The 19,020-nt window shown below is 43.9% G+C and overlaps 1 protein-coding gene across 1 annotated transcript in view; it reads left to right on the forward strand.

Annotated features, from left to right (window-relative positions):
- CDS2 (CDP-diacylglycerol synthase (phosphatidate cytidylyltransferase) 2) overlaps window positions 1-14,297 on the forward strand; it is a 68,409-nt gene extending 54,112 nt beyond the window's left edge. The window contains exons 4-13 of the mRNA XM_008590678.1: window positions 339-436; window positions 2,434-2,573; window positions 4,096-4,154; window positions 6,135-6,217; window positions 8,803-8,890; window positions 9,569-9,637; window positions 10,553-10,705; window positions 12,100-12,219; window positions 12,648-12,751; window positions 13,011-14,297. Of these exons, the coding sequence (XP_008588900.1) occupies window positions 339-436; window positions 2,434-2,573; window positions 4,096-4,154; window positions 6,135-6,217; window positions 8,803-8,890; window positions 9,569-9,637; window positions 10,553-10,705; window positions 12,100-12,219; window positions 12,648-12,751; window positions 13,011-13,143 (1,047 nt within the window). The 3' untranslated portion in view covers window positions 13,144-14,297. The remainder of the gene's footprint in view (window positions 1-338; window positions 437-2,433; window positions 2,574-4,095; window positions 4,155-6,134; window positions 6,218-8,802; window positions 8,891-9,568; window positions 9,638-10,552; window positions 10,706-12,099; window positions 12,220-12,647; window positions 12,752-13,010) is intronic.
- The last annotated feature ends 4,723 nt before the right edge of the window (window positions 14,298-19,020 follow it).

A 19,020-nucleotide genomic window follows, 5' to 3' on the forward strand; every position in this document is an offset into this window, starting at 1 on the left:
GAAAAAAAAAAAAAAAAAAAAAAAAAAAAAAAAAAAAAAAAAAAAGAGGAAAGGATTGGTTGAGTCCCGGGAGGTTCTAGAATAAAAGTTAATTGAAACCTCAAAGTGTATATTTTATTGTGAGAAATTGGATCTACTCCCTGTGACATAAAGGGCTGCACTGCCATGTGGGATGATGTGAGAGAGAAAGGAGGAGGAGAGCAGAATCATTGCAGGAGTGACATTTTTCTTAAATATAAATGATTTTTCTTGAAGGCCTGTGACCTGTTGGTTTCTTTTTCCAAAGATCATAAGAATTGGGGCATCAGCAAGTGTTCTAATTCTTTTGTGTCCTGCAGGTGTTGTGTGTTCAGATTAAGTGTTTCCACGAAATAATCACTATTGGCTACAACGTCTACCATTCCTATGATCTGCCCTGGTTCAGGACCCTCAGCTGGTAAGCTCTCTGGCCCCATAGGGGCCCTTCATGGAATTTGTTTTGTGGCAGGTATTTATGGCGATGTAGATGGGAGGCAGATTGATCGTCACAGGCTCCCATAGCACATTTGAGACCTGTGTGTTTCATAGGCTTTTTAGTTACTAGAAATCTGGAATCTTCCTCAGAAGAAATCACATCAGCTACATCTGTGACCGAGTTTGCCTTGATGTTTGGATTCCTTAGGCTCTGCACAATGGCCCCCCTTTTGCTAGATCAATATATTGTTCATGCTGTGGTATCCAGCATCCCACTAGAGTCATCTGGGAGTTATCAGATTCTGGTGCTGGTGTTGCTGTCTCTGGAACCTGGTTTCCTTGTCTCTAAGATAAAGCTGTGACTTAGTGATTTCCAAACTGTGGTGTTGGAGCCCTGGTTCTTTAGAGGTGCTTTGGATGCCAGAGTAGGCAAGAGTGAGACTGAATGCACAGGATCTGGGCTCCTCCAGAGAAACTCTGCTTTCTCCCCATCCCAGGAAAGGCCTTGGCTGCTTTAAGGAAAAGACAAAATAAAAGCCTGTAGTGCAGGTAATTTCCGAGACCCCTTCCTGATCTGAAAATCTTTGCATTATTGGCCATAATGTTCTCAGGTAGTGACATTTGAGCAGAGCACTGCACAGTCCTGAGAAGACTTGGGGGCAAATACAAATCATACTTACCCACTGTGCTGGGACCCAGGGATTGTTCCATGACTTAGAGTAGCGGGCTGGTGAGCAGTGTTTTGTTCCCCAGCAACTTGGTCATGGCCAAGGGAGCTGACGTATTCAGACATAGGCTGGACACACTTTTCCCAACAAACTTCCCCATCACTCAACAGTACAGGCTGCTTCCCAGCCTCTGGATGGACCTGTGATTGCCACCTGGGTGGCTCTTCTATAGCAGGAAAGCAGTGTTTTGAATTTTGTTAACATACTCAGGAGGTCTGACTCCTGGTTGTGGTCACATTCCAAAGGAAGTTTTTTTCATGTAATAGAAAATAATAATAATATGAGTTTTTGAACTTCACAATTAAAAAAAACCAAAAACCGCTAAAGAGAAGATCACTCTTCTTGCTGAGGGTTTAGAGTGGTGGCTGCATGGTCCCATACTCAGAAGCACTATGAAAGCTGCAAAGGGACACAAGCCATTGCTTCTCCCCTCACGGAACTCCGGTTGAGGAGAGAGGATATAAACAAGGGAAGAATTAATGCTAGTGTGTCATTAGCACAAACTGTGTGTGTCAGAGCCAGGGTTCAGAAAGGGAGATGGAGCATAATTAATTGCTTAGTGAAATGAGCAATACTATTTGCTATAGAATTAAATGTGGAAGAGGCAGATATCATGTTAGGTCATGCAAGGTTTAATGAAGAAAATGGTATCTCAGCAACAAGTGAAAAAATGGATCAGCAAAGAAGATGCTTCAGGCAGGGAAAGGGCAGGAGCAAAGCAGATGGTGGCAAAGCCGGAGAGAACCATTTTGATAGGAGTGGAGGCTGCCTGTGGGGAAGAATGGGAACAAGACTCGGGAGGCAGGCTGAGGTGCATTTGGAGAGTCTTCTTAATGGTTCAGTGTTCTTCGGCTAGGTGTGGAATGCTATGAAAGGGGCAAAAATTGAGCCCCAAATTTGTGATAAATGGAGAGTGGATGAAACGGGAGGCAGGCTGAGGTGCATTTGGAGAGTCTTCTTAATGGTTCAGTGTTCTTTGGCTAGGTGTTGAATGCTATGAAAGGGGCAAAAATTGAGCCCCAAATTTGTGATAAATGGAGAGTGGATGAAAGCTGCCCCAAGTTTCTAGATAAATTCTCACCTGCAATGTCATCAGAGAACAGGGATCATGGTCTGCTCGTCCCATTGCTACCTGGCTGGGGTCTTGAGGGTGGGGCTTGTTGTTCCCTGACTTCTTGGGGCTGCCTGACTGCCCACTGTGAAGGAGAGGTGGCATGTGCTCCCCGTGGCACTGACCTGTCTCTGTTTACAGGTATTTTCTACTGTGTGTGAACTATTTCTTCTATGGCGAGACAGTGACAGATTACTTCTTCACTCTGGTCCAGAGGGAAGAGCCTTTGAGGATTCTCAGTAAATACCACCGGTTCATTTCCTTTACTCTCTATCTGATAGGTATGTGTTAAGTGCTTCACCAGTTCTTGTGTCTGTATTGTTTTTGTATGTCTGTAGAGTAGGAGTTGGGGAATTTCTTGGTTAAAGTTCTGTGACGTTAATTCTGACCTTGCAGAGCTCATGGCTCTGTCCTATCTTGAGCTGTAGCAGCTCCTTACTAAGAGAAAAGGAGACTGAGGGGGTTGTGGTTGTGGGGGACTGCAGGCTGTGCCACCTGTCCTGGTGGACAGCAGACTCTGGTCCTGTCCTGACTCTCTTGTCAACAACGATTCTGTAGTGTGACCAAAACAGAAATCATCCAGGAACTGACTATCTATAGAGGAGTCAGCTTAGTGCGTACTGCCTTGAAAGACATTGCAATGTGGTGGAATTTTTTACTGCATTTGAGTTTAAAAAGACTGCAACCTTAGAAGGGCTAGGAACTTAAACTTTCTGGGACTCAGCTCTTTTGAAATCTAGAACTAAAACTGAAGGGTTGTTGTGAGGGTTAAATCAGATACATTAAAACTTGACAAACAGTAAAGTAGTTAATGTAAACTCAGTTAAGAATCTATGTTAATTCTAATAATGGTAGTAGTTTCCATACTTGCCTTCAAAGCCAGTTTGAGGCACATGAGAAATTTGTTCTGACCTATTTTTGATCAGCTTGATGGAAGTGTTTGGCTTTGTGAGTAACACCTGGCTATTATAAAATCCACTGCCAAGGGGTTTGCTGCCATTGAGGATATTCAGAAAGCATGCCTCTGTCCCTGAAAGCAGCCCCCGACAGGGGGAGGTCAGGGGTCTGGAACAGCTGGGAAGTACTGCTTTCGAGGGGCCCAGTGCACCTGTGGGTAAAGGTTCCTTTCCTTCCTGGAGAACGGAAGCTGCAGACATTTTTTGCCACTATCTAGGTTGTTGTAAGAGACATGCAAGGGTGCTCTTGACCCCTTATCAAATGGGTCCCTTCTCCCCGAGCCCTATTCTCTAGTAAAAGAGTTGGCAAACTTTTTCTTAAAGGTCTAGGTAGTAAATATTTTAGGTTTTGAGGATTATGGGCTCTCTGTTGCAACTACTTAGTTCTCCCATTGTACCATGAAAGCAGTTATAGACAATATTTAAACAAATGGGTGTAACTGTGTTCCAGTAAAACTTTATTTATAAAAATAGGCAGCTGGCCTGACCATTGTTTGCTGGGCCCTGCTCTAGGAACAAAACATTTCTATCTGGTGAACAGTGTCCTAAATTGAGTGTGGTCTGCAAGGTGGTAAAATATTGCCTTATTTGTCTTTAAAGATAATGCCAAAGAAAAAGAAAAAAAAAATATTGCCTTTTATTGTCATGAAGAAGTTATTTTTTCCTTCTGACTGCTTATCTGGATAACTAGTTTTTCTCCCCTGGGCTTTGAAATTATTCCCTGGTTAACTGCTGCAAAGAAATTAGCCAAAGGTCCACTTAACACAGCTAAAGGAATTGACTAGGACAAAGATAAATGTAGAATGTGATTCATTTTACCCTTTCTCCACCTCCCTTCTCCAACTAGGATTCTGCATGTTTGTACTGAGTCTGGTCAAGAAGCATTACCGACTGCAGTTCTACATGGTAAGGGAAATAGATGTGTGTGTCAGGATTCTTGGTTTAAATGAAGTTATGCAGAAACTCAAAAGGCCTTTAATGCTTTCTGTGATAAATCAACACTCTAGAATGTGGTGTGTTCTGTATGTACCTAGAACCTAGAGAATGAAAGAAGAGTGCCAATTTAGGTTTGTGTTTAGAAAAAACAAATTCAGTTTTTCCCACAATACTCTCACTATGCGCTTCAGACATCAGATGTGTAGGGATTTCTCCCCACCAACAAACAAGCAATCAATTCTGCAGCAGACACTAGCTGGTTGTCTTCTAATCAGTTCTGATGCTGCCTACCTGGAGATAGCATCAGATCCCACAGGTTGAGGGCTCAGTCCCCAAGACTGCCCCCACTTCACTTCAGACACCTGTTGCAAGTCTGGGCCTCCAGAAATTCTGACTGACTGGCTTCAAGTTGGGGTTCCCATGCCACACTCTTTAGCTTTAACTATTTATTATTATTTTTATTTGAAACATAATTGTACATATCTGTGGGGTACAGAGTTGCATATCAATACATATGTGTAATATGTGATGCTCAAATCAGGATAATTAGTATATTCAGTATTACACAGTGTTATTTTTCATGGCCCTTTATCGATTCCTCCCTTACCCCCCCTCCCCCTTTCCCACCTCTGGTAACCTCAGTTCTTTTCTCTCCTTTTGAAATTTCAATGTACTACTGTGATTGTTGTATCTTTCTCTTTAGCTTTAATTTGCTAGAGCAGCTCACAAAACTCAGGGAAGCACTTGCCTTTACTGGTTTATTATAAAGAATATTTTAAAGGATACAAATAGCCAGATGAAGAGCTACACAGGGTGAGGTCTGGAAGGGCCCACGCACAGGAACTTTTGTTCCTGTGGAGTTGGGGTGCCCACCCTTGTGGCACGTGGATGAGTTCTTGTTCACCTTCCTGCAAGCCTCCATGAATGAGTTCAGCTGTCCAGGAACTCTCTGTACCCTATCCTGTTGGGCCTTTCATGAAGGCTTCATTGGGTAAGTGTGATTGTAGCATGGGCAACCATGTAGAAATGTGATTGGACAAAAAGGGTATGATCCAATACTAATAAACTGAGTGGGGAATCCCAGCAAGGCCTGTCTGTTCAGATTCTTCTTGGCCTGTCTGTGCAGCATTCTTCCTCCTGGGCATGGGGCAAGACCCCTCTTGAAATGGGGGTCTTATGACCTACAGTCAGACAAAGCAGGTAGAGACAGAAAGACAGGGGAAGATTAGAGTATATTTATAGTTTCTATGGCCTGCCTTGGGGAGAAAAAAGAGCAGGTCAGAGAGAAAGATTCTGAGGCCTGCATTGGAAGACTAAAGCACCCGAAATTATAACAAAAGAGTGTTTTTCACCTTTATCTCTCAGAACCTGTTTTGAAGCATCTTCAGGAACCAAGGACAAAAGGCCAAATACTTTAGCAAAAGATATGCTTATTGCTGTAGTTACTTAGGAAATAAAAAGGACTATGGGAGTTATGAGTCAGGAACTGTGGATGAACACCAAAAAATATATATCATAATATCACAGTCTGGCAGCTTTACATCAACTTAGACCCAGTAAGTTACTTAACACTAGGACCCTGAAGGTGGGCTTCAGATAAGCCTCAGGCTGAAGCATCAGACCTTGCCCACAGATATCCTGCCTGGTACATCACTTGGTACCAATCATTTCCTGCCTCAGGTTGAGAATGTGTCTATGAGTGTCCCAAGTGCTGAATTAATATTAAGAAAATGAAAAGTACCTGGGTTTTCAGAGTATGGCAGGACTCTCACTAGTGGGACAAAGTGTTACTCCCAGAAGCCTGTTCTGTACCTTTTACTTCCAGTAGGTCAGGTACAAAAGCAGATATTTTTCCTACTTGTTTATCAGCAATTTTCTGTGTGGTATTAGCTGTTCTTTGAGGTTACTGTCCAGGTAAACTTGATAGGTAGAGTTTTTCTTCTTTTTCAGTTTGGATGGACCCATGTAACGTTACTGATTATTGTAACCCAGTCACATCTCATTATCCACAACCTGTTTGAAGGGATGATCTGGTGAGTGATGGCGGGGGGTTCTCTTTTATTTTGTGGGTGTTTCTCATGTATGGGTAGACTGAGGACCCCTGCTTTACCTTTTAAGCTGGTGATTCTCTTACCTTGAGCCACATCAGAATCCTCTGCAAGGCTAGTTAACAACACAGTTTACTGGGCCCCTCCCCTGAGTTTCTTCTGATATTTTGAATTTCTAACATTGCCAGGTGATGCTGCTGCTGCTGGTCAGAACCTGTACTCTGAGAACCAGTGTTTTTAAGCTAACAGGTGACAGAGATATGTAAAGAACCAGAGACAGTGTATCTGTCTGGCAACAAATTTGAAAACCTAGGGGAAATATTTATGATTTCCTGGCAAAATGCATACTAAAAGTCATGAAGAAGGAAACTCGAATAGATCAATAATTATACTAGTAGAAGAGCTTTGAAAATTGTATAAGTCCCCATACTGACCAGCCACCAAAAAAACCCCCCACAAAAAACAAAAAAAGAATAAATTGTGTGAGAGTCCACACTTGGAAAAAGGAGCAAGACCAAATGGGTTAACAGCTGAGATTTATTTAATCCTTATAGTAAAGCTGATGAGGGAGAAACAATAATGATAAACTGATTTCTTTTATGATTATAGATAAAGTCTTCTTTTTTTTTTTTTTGTCTTTTGTCTTTTTCTGTGTCCGGCAACGGGATCGCAACCCTCGGTGTTGCTCCCGCGCCTCGCTCAGCCAGTGAGTGGGAACCGGTCTGTATGTGGGATCCGAACCCTCAGGCGGGAACGCCGCCGCGCTTCCCAAGCGGCGCACTATCCAGTGCGCCACCGGGCCGGCCCTATAGATAAACTCTTCTAAATAAAATACTAGCAAACAGAATCTGGCAGTGAGTCAAAAGAATAATATGCTGTTCTTGAGTAGATTTTATTCCAGAAATGTAATGATTTCAACAGTAAATCTATCAGCTTTGATAGAAATCAGCAGGCAGGGCTGGCCAGTTAGCTCAGTTGGTTAGAGCAGGGTGTTATAACAGCAAGGTCCCTGTACTGGCCAGCCAACAACAACAACAACAAAGAAGAAATCAGCAGGCTGACTGAAGAAGCTAGATGATCTTAGTGAAAATCTAAAGGCAGAGAGAGAGAGGTACTTAAGTATTGTGGTCAAGGTCCCAGAATGTACCTGTTTCCAGATCTCAGAGTTAAGATGCAGTAATACCCACTTCCTGAGGAGTAAATTAGTAAATATATGTAAAGTGTTTAGAAGCAGACTAGCTCATGTTAGCTTTAGGCATTACTACATTTTAAACAATTATAATGGCCTGGGAGGCATGTAACTCCTTCCCTTTCTGTCAGTGGTTTTGTTAGGTATTTCTCAAGAGTGGCCCGTGCTTTATCATCTTTAGGGCCAAACATACCACTTGGTTCTACAGTGCATAATATTAAAATCGCTGTAATTATTGGTTTACAGACTCAACCTAGAAGACTTAATTATGGTTATAGAGCAGAACCTATGTGCTAGAAGCCTTGACAAATAATGTTGCGGGGGGTTGGGAGGTGAAAGGAATAAGGAGGGTATAGATGCTGTAAATCCCTTCTTCAGCAAACAGGAAGTCAGAAAAATACCATCTACAGCTGATGATCCAGGAAATCAAGATTTATGTGTATTATGTTAGACTGTAATAGAAGAACTTAAAAGTGTCAGAGAGTGGGGAGTGAGGAGAGGAGGAGATGGTGCAGGTGTGGAAACTGACCCCTCTTCCATGGCAAGGGTGAACAGATCAGGGGAGGTGGGCAGACAAGAAATCTAACTGTGCGTATTGGGGTTCAGCTCTCTGTTTAGTCCTAGGGAAAGGTAGGGCTCACTAGAACTAGTAATGAACAGTAAAAAAGGCAAATAAATTTTGAAATAGATGTAAAATATGAGGTTACTTGAAAACGTTCACGGAAAGATTAGTACTATCTTTTTGTTTTTGGCTGGCTGGTACCGGGATCGAACACCAGACCTTGGTGTTATCAGCACCATGCTCTAACCAACTGAGTAACCGGCCAGCTTGTATTTTCTTTTAAATCTATTTTTCCATGAACTTTTTGAAGTACCCTTGTATATTATTTAGAATTGTGGATGTAATGACTAGAAGAAGAAAATTGTAAATTATTAGAAGTGGTCATTTTGGGGAATGGAAATAGGGATGGGGGAAAGAAGAGAACTTTTTCTGGCTGGCAGCTGGCTGGTGTGGGGATCTGAACCCATGACCTTGGTGTTACAAGGCTGTGCTCTAACCAACTGAGCTAACTGGCCAGACCTTTTCTTTCTTTTACATTTCAAATTTGTATTATTGTGTGTGTATATTACTTTATAGTGAGAAAAGAACAAATGACATTCTATAGAATGCCACCTCCATTTATTCAGTGGTCATTCAGTGAATATTGGAATGGCCTGTTATGTGCTAGATACTAGTTATGGCTTTCAACTTATTCCTGAATGGGTTACAAGTACTTCATGGATTATTTTGGTACTGAAATTTATGAATGGCATTGTTTTGTGTACCTTTGAGGTACTGTCATCTTGGTAGAGTTGATCCTCATGTCAGTTTATTTCCTAGGTTCATTGTCCCTATTTCTTGTGTGATCTGTAATGACATCATGGCCTATATGTTTGGCTTTTTCTTTGGTCGGACCCCACTCATCAAGGTAAATGGATACCCCTAACATGAAATATCACTGTGAGGGAAAGTAGATCAGTGTGGGAGACAGTGAGAAAATATGGCTGGTGTGTATTGTGGCCATGTCTTCATGTCATCCTGAGAAGGGCTGGTAACAAATTAATCTTGAGAAAAGCCAAAGGAAAACATTTACAACTACTCATTTAAAAAAAGGAGAGAAAGAGAGAGAGTGCTAATAAAGAGAAGATTTTTACAGACTGTATAGGCACACTTTTGGTCTAGATTTCAGTGTTGTCATTAAATTAGTATATTGTTTTATAATATAATAAAATATTTGAATGACTGAAACAGAAAGGAAACTGATGGGTATCAGGTAGGGAACAAGGAAACCACGTCCGGGGGGATGTTTAGAAGGTGACATGGTTTTGCAAGGCTCTGCTAGAAGAAGAAAATTAGAAATTATTTTCTTCTGTCCAGTCTTTGACGTGGTTAACAGAATGGACGTTTTATGATAGAAGTTTTTCACATGAAATCATTGTTCCCAAAGCCAGAGTCAAAGCTCTTTGCTCTGGCCAGTCTTTGACGTGGCCAGTCTTTGACATGGTTAACAGAATGGACGTTTTATGATAGAAGTTTTTCACATGAAATCATTGTTCCCAAAGCCAGAGTCAAAGCTCTTTGCTAAGAACTTGCTTTCTCTTCACAGCTCTCCCCGAAAAAGACCTGGGAAGGCTTCATTGGGGGATTCTTTGCTACTGTGTTGTTTGGCCTCGTGGTAGGTGGTGGCTCCCGATTGGGTGGGGGAATAGATAGAGGCCTCACCGCCTTCAAAGGTCTATTATCCAGGGCTAGAGAGTGTGTCTCTCGGGGCCAAGGACTCTGTCCTGAATGGCAACCTTGCCCTGAAGAGGGCACAAGCACGGCATGCTTGTAACTGGAATAGGCAGCACTTGCTAGCCGTCATCCACCGATGTTGAAGCAGGGCCTTGGCAGTTGAGCGGGGGCCATGTGCACTCACACCTTGGCATGGCATCCCTGGGCAGCAGCGTCCTTATTCAGGCATTTGATATGCCCAAGTCAGGGTAACTGGCACCCAATAGGAAAGGGTGAGGTGAGATTTGCCACTCCAATCCAGGTTTTCTCCTGCGTGTGCCCTGCCCAGAGGTGGATGTTCTTCCTGCCCTTTCAATAGTGCCATTCCCTGATTCTGGCCCTCAGGCCAGTCTCTCTCCTTTTGCAGTGTTGTCTGGCTGTCCCTCAGTGCTATTTCCCTAGCTTCATTGCTCTCCAGCCTTCTTCCTCTAGGCTGACTGCCTCTCGCTGTACCCTTCCCCATGACCTGCCTCCACTTCTCACTAAGCGATCCCAAGGAAAATGGACCACAGCTCCCTCAGATGGGGAGAAACTTCTTGTAGTTCTTTGCCCAAATTCCTTCAGGTATTTCTTGGATTCTTTCAGGGATTGTGTTTGGGTGTATATGTGTGAGACCTCAGTGGGCCATAAGCCTCGTTTTATTTTTCAAATTCAGGTAAAATACACGTGATGAATCAGGAACCTCTGATTTAGCACCTAGCTTGCATTTAGCAGGGTGCTAGACACTGTGGGGAGCATGGCCATACCAGGTGTCTGCCATCCAGACTGGTTGTCTGGAACTTGTCTCCTTGCCTGTCTCTCTGTTCTTCATCTTCAGCTGTCCTATGTGATGTCCGGGTACAGATGCTTTGTCTGCCCTGTGGAGTTTAACAATGACACCAACAGCTTCACTGTGGACTGTGAGCCCTCAGACCTGTTTCGCCTGCAGGAGTACATCATTCCTGGGGTGATCCAGTCGGTCATTGGCTGGGTATGTGCCACCCACATGGGACGAAGAGCCTCTGGGCCTCGGTTGGATCATGACTACGAAGGCAGAGCCCCTTCCACCACCACCTGCCCCTCAAACAAACTAGCCTCCTCCCTCCCAAAGCTGTAAGCCTCAGGATGAAGAACTGTTCAAGCCAGGTTAGGGTGAGGGCAGGAGGAGAACTTTCCTCCCACTTCAGCTCGTTTAGACCAGTAGATCTCAAAGTGTGGTTTGTGGATCCCAGGAGGACTCCAAGATCCTTTTAAGGGGGTCTGTGAGGTCACATCTGTTTTTCACCATGTTGACGTTTGCTGCGATGGTGCAAACAGTAAGTGGCAGGTGAAACTGCTGGTGCCTTTGTGTGAGAATTACAGACTAGCAGGCAGTGGGTGCTTCATGCCACGTGCCTGCAGTACAAAAAGGCCACTTGCTCTTATGCATGTCTTTGATGAAATAGTAAAATTATTAATTGTATTAAATCTTGACATTTACTACATACACAGCTTTTTAATACTCTACACTGAAATGGGAAATATGCATAAATGTTTCTGCTAAATACTGAAGTACAGTGCTTACCTAAAGGAAAAGCATGTGTGCAGTTGAGTTGTGAGCTGAACTAGTTGCTTTTTTTCTAGGAACATAATTTTTACTTGAAATAAAACTGACCAACTATAGTTTTTCACATTTGGGTATTTGGTAGACATTCTTCTTAAAGAATGAAGTGAACCTGTCACTTCAAGGAAAAGGACAGACTAATTGTTACCAATGATAACATTTGGCTTTCGTGTGAAAATTAAAAGTCTGGAAAACATGTACCTGCCTCTGTGAGCTTAACAGCTTCCTAATACTTACTGGCTTTTCTGATAAGATCGGTGGTGATTTTAACACGTGGTATTTTGACATTGTATGGCAAAATGTATCTACATCTGGAAGATTTACATAACTCAGTAAACAGCTGTCTTCTAAACAGCTAATGCATGGTGTTACACAGTCATTCATGGGTAAAAGATTCATTCAAAGTGCAAGATAGGCCAATGGATTTTAATGTAGAGAGTACAAAAAGTTCAATAAGATTTAAGATTCCCCATTTTACATAATGTTTAAGAAATGACCACTTGTCGAGTCCTGGTATAGTGTCAGAGAATAATACTTACACTTATCTCCAGGCTGGGTTTTCTCCATTTACTTCCTCCAAAACAACATATTGCAGCAGACTGAATGTAGAATATCTTAATGTCTCTCATTAAGCCAGGCATAAGAGATTTACGAAAACGGAAAAAGGTCTACTCTTCTTAGTGATTAAAAAAAAAAAAAGATCCATACAGAGTTATTTCTGTTAACTGTGCTCAGACTGGGCTTGTATGCACCTTGACTTTAACCTTATTTTTTCTTCTCAGGAGACAGTCAGAATGTACCCTTTCCAGATTCACAGCATTGCCCTCTCCACCTTTGCCTCTCTCATTGGCCCCTTTGGAGGGTTCTTCGCAAGTGGATTCAAACGAGCCTTTAAAATCAAAGTAGGAAAACCCTTTTCTCTGCGCCTCTCATCTCACTCCCTCCTCACCCATCTTCTGCCTTTCTCCCCCTGTCCCTCCCCATGAACTAGCACCCCTTTCAAAATACGAGGCTGTACACCTTGGTGATTCATGTGAGCTCCTCCTGACCATGCACTGAATTTAGGTGGGCTAAATAGAAATGCATTGTTTCCAAGAAAATTCACGTTGGATTTCACTTTATGTGTTAATATGTCATATCTTTCTTTAAAAAATACTTTGTCATTTAATAAGATTGTGCCTTCTTATGGCCTCGGCATCTGACTCTACTTTTCACTTTCTGTTGACCTCAGCTACTCAGTACAGTGGCTACACATCAGGGTGTGACCTTAGGCTGGGATTCGGTCATTGGCGGAGCCCAGGCTCACCCATCCTTTCTCTGCCTCTAACAGGACTTTGCCAATACCATTCCTGGTCATGGAGGCATCATGGATCGCTTCGACTGCCAGTATCTGATGGCCACTTTTGTCAATGTGTACATTGCCAGTTTTATCAGGTATAGTGCCTTTCCATCTGACCAAGTTGGTGGATTTTTAAGTATGGTACAATTCTAGAATTCTAGCTACATCTAAGTTCCAGAGAAAAACATCCCAAATGTGAATGCAGGTTTCAGTAGTTACTGTTCGTGGATTCTCTGAGGCCCCCTCCTGCCCTATGTTATTAGAGAGTTTAGAGATCCTAGTAGCCACTTGGATAACCACGCCCTAGAAGGTGCTGGGCCCCAGCCTAGTGCTGTTCTTCACGTTCTGTTCCAGAGGCCCTAACCCGAGCAAACTGATTCAGCAGTTCCTGACGTTGCGGCCAGATCAGCAGCTCCACATCTTCAACACACTCAAGTCTCACCTGAATGACAAGGGGATGCTGACAGCTGCCATGGAGGACGAGTAGGGGACCCCAGGGGCTGGAGAGAAGAAGCAGGACTGAGCGAGGGCAGGTCTCCAAGGCAAGCCCGGTTGGTGTGGCTTAGACAATGACGAGGCTTCAACTCACTGTCTTTTTTTTTAATTTTATTTTTTTGTAGAATGTTTTTTATTTGGGGGTTTAAAAAAATCTGTATTTACAGTCTGTGTTTATGATTGGGGTTGTGAGTAAACTACAGCTTTGAGTTGGAAAGAAGTCACAGAGGTAAAACTATTCAGGTTTTTTAAACAAAGAAAAATATTGAACAACGTGGAAGACAGTGTTGCCTAGCTCAGGAGTGTCTGCTTAGTGGTCCTATCCCCCATCAATTGAACTGTTTCAGGGCCGAGTCAGAGAGTGGACATTCATCTGTGGCCGACCAGTTCAGGGTGCTCTTCTACCTGTTTCTGGGTGCATGGCTTGGATGTCTTTACTGTACTGGAGAGCTTTCACCTTGGCTTCTCTAGCAATCTGTGCCATGGGGCTATGGGAGGGTTGCCTTCTTTAGGCCGGAGAGATGGAGGCTTATTAATCAGATAAGCATTCTATCCATGCTGAAATCCTGCAGAGTTTAAATAAGCTCTGCTTTATAATATAGTTTCACCTTACTTCATCACAGACTGAAAGAAGGTTTTAGTTTTTATTTTTCTCAGAAAGCACGAAAAATTATTTATAATAGTCTGGAAAAAAAAACACAACACACTGTAATATTTCAAGTGTATGCAGTAGAATGTACTGTAACCAACCCCTTTCCCAAATGTTTTAGGCTCAAATGTCTTCTGTAAGGCAGTCTAGCTAACTGTGTCTTTTCAGGAGCAATGCTGTTCACGTTTGTATTATAGACCTGCTGCTGCTGCTGATTCCTTCTTGGGGGCTTTCCCATAGGCAGGGAGCAGAGGGCTTCTCGTTCATGCACCCTTTGCCTGAACACCCATGTAGCTGCTCTGTTGTGTATATATTACCCTTGACAGTGTATATGTCTGTGTGTTTGTTTTAAAAGTCACTTATTTCTTATTGTATTTTCAATTGTACCATTACTTCTTCACTGAAACCACAAAGTCCTGCTTAAAACTATGGAAAACCTAACCTGATTAGAGACTTGACTATTCTGAAGATTAAATGCACACTTTTATATAATGTGACCATTCAAGTGTAGTTTGTATTTTGCTGGGGGGCTTTTGTTGTTTTTTGTTTAAACTGTGATTTATATTTTTTTCCCTCCCTGATTCTAGGAGTGAGATTGATTTGGGAAGACAAATGAGTTCTTTGTCAGGCCAACAAGCAATGGAGTGTGGGAGAGAGAATGTGGTGTCCAGATGTGTTGAATTATTCCGTGCCATGGTTGTTTTCATTGTCAGTGAGGGTGTAGAGACTTGCTTCAGCACCGTGGTCTAGTGGTGGTTTATGGGGTATTGTCTTTTTTTTTTTCTTTTTTCCTTTTTGTCTTTTTTCGTGTCCAGCAACGGATCGCAACCCTCAGTGTCGCGCCCGTACCGGACCGGGACCGGCAACAGGATCGCAACCCTCGGTGTCGCACCCGCACCTTGCTCAGCCAGTGAGTGGGAACCGGTCTGTATGTGGGATCCGAACCCTCGGCGGGAGCGCCGCCGCGCTCCCAAGCGGTGCACTGTAGCAGTGCGCCACCGGGTCGGCCCTGTGAGGTATTGTTTTGAAGTTAGCCTTACTGCTTTCCTGAAAGCTCACGGTCAGCCCACATCACTGAAGTGTCCAGAGAGGACAGAGCCCTTTCAGCTTACATGTCATTGTGTGACCTCTTGCATGTGTGCAGGGTTGCAGCAGCTTCTTTCCTCTGAACATTTACTTCCATTTTCCACCTTGTGGCTTTTCTTTTTCATGTCCAAGTCCCCCTTAAAAACAATGTGTTATTGCAAGGAGTTTCCATCCTGGCCGTGTGACCCTGGACAGGATGCATCACTCTCAGGGTTCCCATTTTCTGAGCTGTCCTCCAATTCTACTCTTCGGTGATTCTGGCTGAGCAAGTTCATGTCACCAGAAGCTTCATGGGTATTGAGTCATGTCCTGGGCACCCATAAAGGAAGTGCTTTCAGGCCTTTTCTCAATGTGTGCCATTAAGATTACTCAGTAGCTTAACAACAAATCTTAAACAGTGAAGGTGATTAGTAATGAAACTGTAGCTTTCTGATTGAAGATTGAACCTGGATCACCAAACTAGACACAGAAGGGTAGGGGTGCCTCATTTGTCTCTTGTTGCCCCATTGTGGGCATGTGGTGGGGTCCTGAGAGCAGAGAGTCTCAGCTGAGGCCCAGCAGCAGAGACCTACTCGAATAAGGCTGCCTTTGGGATCGGGGAGGCTGGCAACAGCAGGTGAGGCTCACGTTCCTTTGTGGAATTTGTTGTTGATGGGGGGTCCCGGGAATCAGAGAGTCAGTTTGGGTTTGATTTTAATCTTGTTTCTCACATCGTTCTGGTGAAATAAGAGGGATTTCCCAGTCAGGTAGCCAGAAGAGTGTCACCACCTTGTGTCTGTATAGCATGTTTCTCTTTCTCCTATTTACAGGCAAGATTCAGGAGACTGTTTTAGCATACACCCATGTGGATCTTAATGAATGGCATAACTTGCTATAGCCCCATTTTTTGTCAAATAAAATATGACTGAAACTGTGTGCCCTCCCTTTTCATGAATTCAGTGTTTATCACTTCCATGCATGGTTTTATTTTTCTTGTCGTTCATGTATTCAGTATTGTGTCATCCTGAGATTTTTGTTTCATTCTCCAATTTGTCTCCTGTACATCCTCACAACAGCCTACGCAAGAACCTCAGGTGAGCGTCGTGAGCACCTTACCAGGGGGGAGCTTCCGCAGGGTCACACGGTGCAGTCAGGGCTTACTCCTCTCACACTCCAGCCACAGGACCAGGACTGGACGGCCCCCCAGCCCCTCACTGGCCTTTGTGAACGTGGTGTGAGTGCACCTGAAATATTGCAGCCTTCCTTCCCTCGAGCTCAGGCCTGACCGGAGCCAGGTTGGATGGTTACATCGCTGTTAGCTCACAAGTGGTGAAACAAGGATTTGGTGAACAGGGGGTCACAGAAACCCAGGCTGACTATTGAAACATGAGCCTGGGTGTCCCCCTGGTGAGTTCTGCTGGTGACCACTCACAGGGCACCAAGTTTTTTCCGTTTGTGTGTGTGCATGCCACCCTCGTAACCACTTTCAGCAATGAAGAAATGCACATTTATTTGCCTCTAAGGCAACCCAGGCCTTATTTATGTTTATTTTTTTTGCCTGTTTTATATTCTGAGCATTTTACTAGCTATAGTATAACTACATTTAAGTGTATTTACTCTTACTGTTTTAGAGTTCTGAAATGTATGTGAACTAGTCTTATAGCCATTGAAACTAGTCTCTTTTCAGGGAGCTAAAATACAACTTTTAACCTTACACAGGTGGACTTTGGAACCATTTTTTATGGTATTTATTTTTTCCCCCTGGGCTTTTATCCTATAACTTGACCTATATTATGTAAGAAAATTCCAAACATTTTATTTTAAAGGAGCCCACACAAACCCTGTGATTTGAGTCTAAGTTAGTTGCTGATTTGGCTGGAGCCTGATTCGAGTGGATCCTTGAGTTCAGATCTTCATACTGTCAGTGAGCCCCAGCAGGCTCAGGTCTATTCCCACCATAAACAGAGTTGGGGAGGAGGAAGATATGAATGACTCAGGGCAAAGAGCGTTCTTGCCCACAGAACTGGATAGCTGTGGTCTGTTCCCTCCATAGCCAGCCCGAGGTGGATTTCCAAGAGAGTGGATTTTTATCATTCTACCTAGTGGTATGTCATTCTTGAAACCTCTCCCTATTTTAGTAATATTTTAGGCGCTGTTGTTTTTCGTCTGTCAGAGCAACTCATATGTGGGCCCACCTTTCTTGCACATTTTGGTTATGTGCTGAGAGCAGGGTGGAGTTGGGGGCCGGCGAGGGCGATTTCACTTGGACCCAGGGTTTCTGTTCTTCTGAGGTCAGGGTGGGAAGGAAATGCTACAGGGAGGATGTCTAGGTGACTCAGACACATCACAAGACAGTAGACTGTGGGTGCGCTCTCACTTGTGTTTGGAACAGAGGGCTCCAAAGAGCAGCTGGGACAAACCCTCAGCTTCTGAAGACAGGGCTAATTCTTGGGCTGAGCCTCATATTCTTGTCTTGGTCAAAACAAACTTCCTTTTCTCTTTATCAGTTGCCTAGCTTCCAGTTTTTAAAGAGATTAACAGCTCCCATTTTCTGACTCAGTTTCCCTTGTTAGATGGGGGCCTGTGGCATCATCTATATGGGGTGCTGGTGTTTGGACCAACTGGTGACAAAGGATCATTATTTTAGGGCTCTGCCTCACCCACCCCCTCTTGGGCCTGGAAACTCCTCATCCACATCCCCTACTGAAGGTGGGCCCCATTCTGAGGAACAGAGTCCCAGCTGCTGTTTCCATTTGAATGTGGGCCCCTACCCCCTGCCCCCCCTTACTCACCTGGGCCCTGCAGTGGGTGCAGGCTGTTCTTCTCAGCTGGGACAGCCTCTTGATTAAGGCTCCCACTTGTCTTACAGGGAGGGGACCATGTTTTCCAAGGCAAAGAGATCTTAGTTTTGAGGGCAGTTTATAAAATATAATTTGGATGCCAAAGTGTTGAGGTTTTTAGGACATGTGAATGATTTGTGAGAGTAGAGGGGCAGAATATGTGAAGTCCAAGGTTTTATGGCCAGTGGGTTTCAAGTCAGTTGGCTGTTTGAAGGCCCTTTCCCCTCCCCTCCCCACCCCTCCCTCCCTCCCTCTTCACCAAATGCCTGTCTGCTGGGGTTCCTTCTCTTTTTTATTCTTGAGCCAATAAGATACTAGCAATTTATTAATAGTGATTGCAGTAATACAGTGCTCAATGAGTGCCAGGCACAGTGCTAAGGGTTTACATACATTATCCCTTTTAATCCAGAAAACAACCTTTTGTTAGGTATTATCCCCATTCTATAGATGAGGAAACTGAGGCTGAGAGCCATGGTTGAGAAGACAGACTTGAGGCTCAAATAGCCTAGATCTGGGCAGGTTACTAGGGTGCCCTGAGCTTCCACCTCTGATTGGTTGGGTCTGATAATAGTACCTTCTTCATGGGATGGCTGTGAGGATTTCATGAGATAATGCACATAGGCACTTAACACATTGCCTGGCATATAGTAAGCACTTAATAAATGGTAGTTATCTTTGTGCAGCCCAGCTGGTAGTTTGACCCATGTTGGCATAATGCCAGAGACTGGGTTCTCATTCACCACAGTGCCACAACCTTGCACACAGCCTGGTGTTCATGGTCTAGAAAGTGACCTCTCTAAGAGCAGTCCTTCCAAGAGCAGCCCAAACAACACCTGATACCCTGCTACAGATCTTGGTGCTTCACAAATTGTTTAGAAGACTTGGCTGACAAAAGGAAAGAGGACATGAGGATATTCAGAAATTGTCTGCTCTTAGTGGGAATGGTTTGCCTGAGAACCTTGCCCAGTTCCTCTGTGCATGGTCTGGACTGTCCACGGGAAGGAGGCCAATTCCTCTTGCCTGGTGGCACCTCCACTCCATAGGCATTGAAGACCTGTCCGTGACTCCTCTGGGCTCCAGTCCCCCTGTGGCCAAGGGCCGTACTCTGTGCACACAGCTCAGGAACCTGCAGCAGTTCCCTGTGCAGGTGGACATTTTCAGGGGCCAAGGAGAGAGGGGAAAGTAGAAACCTGCTGTGTAGCAGATTGTACAGACCAAAAGCCTACAAACTCTGCCCACACCCTAACAACAAAACCAGTCTGGGCACTTGGATTTCATTCTTTCCTGAAAGTATTAACAGAATAGAAGCAGGCAG

This window comes from Galeopterus variegatus, unplaced genomic scaffold, assembly GCF_000696425.1.
Source record: "Galeopterus variegatus unplaced genomic scaffold, G_variegatus-3.0.2 Scaffold6268, whole genome shotgun sequence".
Lineage (NCBI taxonomy): Eukaryota > Metazoa > Chordata > Mammalia > Dermoptera > Cynocephalidae > Galeopterus > Galeopterus variegatus.